The sequence below is a fragment of the Sciurus vulgaris genome (genome assembly GCF_902686455.1).
Source record: "Sciurus vulgaris genome assembly, chromosome: 3".
NCBI lineage: Eukaryota > Metazoa > Chordata > Mammalia > Rodentia > Sciuridae > Sciurus > Sciurus vulgaris.
Genome location: NC_136463.1, coordinates 20962212 through 20966914, shown reverse-complemented (window position 1 = coordinate 20966914; position 4703 = coordinate 20962212). Strand labels below are relative to the sequence as shown.

At 44.4% G+C, this 4703-nt stretch overlaps 1 protein-coding gene across 6 annotated transcripts in view; it reads right to left on the bottom strand.

Annotated features, from left to right (window-relative positions):
- STAT3 (signal transducer and activator of transcription 3) overlaps positions 1-4703 on the bottom strand; it is a 60319-nt gene that overhangs the window by 2090 nt on the left and 53526 nt on the right. For 3 of the 6 annotated variants that reach the window (XM_079132793.1, XM_079132795.1, XM_079132796.1), the window contains 3 exons: positions 4419-4631; positions 1043-1085; positions 639-751 (listed from right to left, as the gene is read on the bottom strand). In XM_079132793.1, coding sequence (XP_078988919.1) covers positions 639-751; positions 1043-1085; positions 4419-4631 — 369 coding nt within the window. The remainder of the gene's footprint in view (positions 1-638; positions 752-1042; positions 1086-4418; positions 4632-4703) is intronic. The other 3 variants (XM_079132797.1, XM_079132794.1, XM_079132798.1) reach the window with 3 other exon arrangements.

The window sequence follows — 4703 nt, the reverse complement described above, 5'->3', positions numbered from 1 at the left end:
CTGTAGAGATAGACAGAAAATGCTGGTTCAACCACCTGACCCTGAAGCTGGCAGGGCACATGCAGCCTCCCCAGCCCTTCAGGGGACAGGGCTCAGGTTACCATGCTAATCAGTCTTCTGCCCCTTCAGGCCAAGACAGGGTCAGAAAAGCCAGCTTTCACCCCCTCCCTACAGGGCCCTGCCCTCTGGAAGGGATCAGTTGCTTTCCTACCTGACTCTCCATGTTTCAAGAAGATCTAAACATGGCAGCCATAGCCACATGTGACTACCAAGTGCCTGAAATGTGACTAGTCCAAATCAAGGTGTGCTGTAGTTGTTAAAAGCCCACATTTCGAAGACTCAGAATGGAAAAAAATGCAAAAATACTATTTTTTTTCTTACATGTTGAAATGACAGTACATCGGATTTACTGGGTTAAATAAAATATATTGTAAAAATTAACTTCATCTGTTTCTTTTTACTGTCTTTAATGGAGCTACTAGGAAATTTACATTTATATTCATGGTGTCATTCTGTTTCTACTGAAGAGCTCTAGAAACTCCTCCTACCTATGTGGTGACAGGCTCTGAACACATGAACATCACATAAAGAGGGCCAACATGCCTCATAGGGACAAAGCCAGAGCACCAAATACTTACCAAACTGCCCTCCTGCTGAGGGCTCAGCACCTTCACCATTATTTCCAAACTGCATCAATGAATCTAAAGTGCGGGGGGACATCGGCAGGTCAATGGTATTGCTGCAGGTCGTTCTGTAGGAAATGGGGAGCGGCAGGAGGGGAAAGGGCCGGGTTGACAAGACACAATGGAGGAAAAAAAAAAAAAGAACAAAACACACACACACAAGCCATCAAACTCTGGTCTCCAACAGAAAAATAAAAGCTCAAGCTTTTTAAACACACAAGGTCACTCTGAGTACTAAACACAGCCCAGGAGCTTCTAACCCTTCACGGGATAACTCTCACCCAGTGTCCTCCCTATTCCTGGGGGATAACTGAGGACATCAGAAATGAAGGCAACATTTGGGAAAGGAAGCCACTTACGGTGTCACACAGATAAACTTGGTCTTCAAGTATGGGGCAGCACCTGAGAAAAAGAAAACTGGGCTTACTGATGATGAGCTATGTGAACAGGGTACAAGGAAGCTATCGGCCTCACCATGGCAGACACGAAACTCCATCCTTACACAGATTGTCTGGAAACCTCCGTCTGATCCTGGGGGTTGCCCTCCCTCATCGTGTACTATTTGATGTCCTAGGCACTTGCAGTCTGAAGTTCAATTCTTTACACGAGTTTTTCCTGAGCTGTAGAGACTGTGTCATACCCTGTCTGACCTGAGCCTATACTAATGCCAACCTTGTGTTCAGTCTTTCCCTAGATTACATGAAATTCAACTGTCTGCATGTGGTTTAAGGACTCTCTTCTGGCCTGTCATATCTCTTAGATAATTTCTCTGCCTGCAGGAACCAACTCTATGTAGATTTGGCATGGTTTTCTGCCCAGATACCAATGCCACCCAGTCTTTATTTCTATTCCTACCAGCACTATAATCTTCCTCTATCACACTTTTCTTCCTTCCTTCCTTCCTTTCATTCTTCCTGTACTGAGGATTGAACCCAGTGGTGCTCTACCACTTTGCTACATCCCCAGCTCTTTTTTTTTTTTTTTTTGAGACATGACCTTGGTAAACTGTTGAGAGCCTTGTTAAATTGCTGAGGCTGGCCTCGAACTTGCCACCCTCCTGCCACAGTCCCCCAAGCTGTTGGGATTATAGGCATGTGCCACCACACCAGGCTTCTCACACACTTTCCTAAGAGGACATAGTAATCTCCCAGTTGGATAAATATATCAAACGAAAAGCAGCCTGTATATACAGGGGAGATGTCACTGTGGTGCAGTACAACTGATCCAACTAGAAGTCAGGAGACTAGAGAGCCCTGGCACATCTTTAATAGCTAAGCGTCCTAGGACAAGGCACTTCCTCAAGTAGAGGAGAAGAAGGAGGCGCCGATTGTCTATAATCCCCATCATTTGTAATTCTTAGTCTATAAATAGAAATGTGACGATTAGAATCAATGAATTTTGGATGCTGAATGCTTGCACTGAGAAGTCAAGGAGGCCTGGAGACCCTGGCATGAAATCTTGAGGATTCAGGTGAACAAATCCCACAGGAGGCAAGGGGCAGGGTGTGTGGGTCAAGAAAAGCACAGACGCACAGGTGGGATGAATAGAGAAACTGAGGGATCAGAATGCATGATGATGGTCTGAGGGAAGGCACTGGGGGGTGGCCTGTAGGTGGCCATCCAAGTTTATTTGTTGACCAAGAAATAAATTAATTCAGTATAGAATCCAAAGGAACTATGAAGGCAGGGCTCTGGTGTCTTATAAATTCAAATCTTTTGGTCCAGACCTGAGAGGAGCTGACACCCTAGATAGGTAAGGATTTCATTCTCCAGTGATCTCAAGAACTGAGGAAAACAGCTTCACCCTAAGATGGAACTGGGGAAGCCAAGAACCAACACCCAATAAAGAAGAAAAAGCTGATTTATGCGTGGCACTATACAAGTTTGTGAATGTACTTTATCTAATTTATAGGTGGTTCAGAATCCTTCCTTCAGGCCAAAAGAAGATACTGTGTGAGTAAGGAGGAGGGATGAGACCTGGAAAGAGGATCTATCTCTGAGAGACTTTCATACCATAATGCTCTCAAGATGGAAAAAGAGGAAATGGTCACAGGTTCACCTCCCCAAAGAGGTCCATTTGAACATTCATGTCCCCTCGCCACAATTATACCAAGCCCTCAGTTCAAGCTCCTGTGCTCACTCATGAGGCAAGCAAATCTTGGGTAGTTAGTTTCTTTATTGTGATTAGTGCCTGTCCCCAAGGAATGTCTCCTGGCAGGAAAGGATCTGCCTTCCAGCCCACTGGATGGATGGAGATGGAGGATGCAGCCTCAGACTGGGAGCTGGGTTCTTGAAAACAAAATTAGCCCAAAGGGCCAGCACTTAGACCTCAATGTCCTGTGCAGAAAGAACAAAGGGGAGTGTGAGAGAGGTTGATAAGCAGATCTCCTAACTGAAGCACAAGGTGGAAAGAGAGATAAGGGGCAGACAGGAAGTGAAAGCTAAACTCTTCCACAGCATGAACTGAGCTCAGTACCAGAACAAAGGGAAAAGGAAAGTCAACTGTCAACGAGCTCAAATTCCCTCCTCCAAGTCTCACTGCCCCCCTACCCTGAAAAATCCTTAGAGGGAATTTCTGTAAAAGGGTGGAAGAGCAACTAGTGGGGTTGTGCATGTGCGTGTTATGTGGACAAAAACAGGATTTTTAAAAAAAAACTTTTTTAGTTGTAGACAAGACACAATACCTTTATTTTATTTATTCATTTTATGTGGTGCTGAGGATGGAACCCAGTGCCTCACACGTGTGAGAAAATCGCTCTACCACTGAGCTACGATTCCAACCCCAAAAACAGTTTTTTAAAAAGCAACTGAGACAAGGAAGTCAACACCAAAGGATTACTTTAAAGAGCTCTCTGTTGGCTCTACAATTAGGAAACATTAAATAAAGGGCTGGGGGTGTAGCTCAGTGGTGGAGCACCTGCCCAGCAAGTGTAAAGCCTTGGGGTCAGTTCCCAGTACCAAATGAATGAATGAATGAATGAACGAACGAACGAATGAATAAATAATATAAAGATTTGGCAAATAGGGATGCCTCATCAGAATGTGGACAGAGATCAGAGAGTCAAAGTAGCAAGTACTAAATGGGAACAGACCAGAGGACTCTACCTCTATGCTGGGGACAGCCCCAGAGATCACAGACTTAATGTAGACTAATTTATATTTAACTTTTAGAATATATATGCTCTTGTACATTAAGAGATATCTCATTTTCAACAGCTGCTCATTCTAAATACCAATTTCACCCCCCTCACCAGTATTTGTCCCCCCTACAAACCCGACATTCCCCACTCGGCTGTAAACCATGCTGCAGGACACTAACGACCATCTCTTCCAGCAAGCCCTCCTTCAGCTCACCTGACAGTGGCCGTGCATTTAGTGATGGTAAAAGAAAGCACACCAGACTCAAGGCCAGACTCAACTCTCCAGGCATCTACTAGATAAGAAGTACCAGCAAATTCCTCTCATTTTCTCTTTTCCATGTTCCAGGTGCACACGCGTATGTGCATGTCTGTCTGTCTGTCTGTCTCCCTGTGAGACAGAGACTGCTGACTCTGATCCTACCCTTCCCTCGAATCCTTAGTCACCCCAAAAAGTACTCACTACAAAATCATTTCCTATAAAGAGAAATAAAGATTCCCCAAAGTTATTTGGACATTTGCCTGTCTATCCTCTAAGAACCTTACAGTTTCCCACTTAACCCTAGAAGTAAGTGCCATAAATGTGGAAAATCAACAACTACCTGGGTCAGCTTCAGGATGCTCCTGGCTTTCTGGCCGACAATATTTTCCAAATGCCTCCTCCTTAGGAATGTCGGGGTAGAGATAGACTAGTGGAGACACCAGGATATTGGTAGCATCCATGATTTTATAACCCATGATGATTTCAGCAAATGACATGTTGTTCAGTTGCTGCTTGGTATATGGTTCCACCGACTGGATCTGGGTCTTTCCTAATGGAATTTGGGAAGGAAAGATAATGAAACCTATTGCCGGTAATCTCAGAGAAAATGACTTTTCCTTAA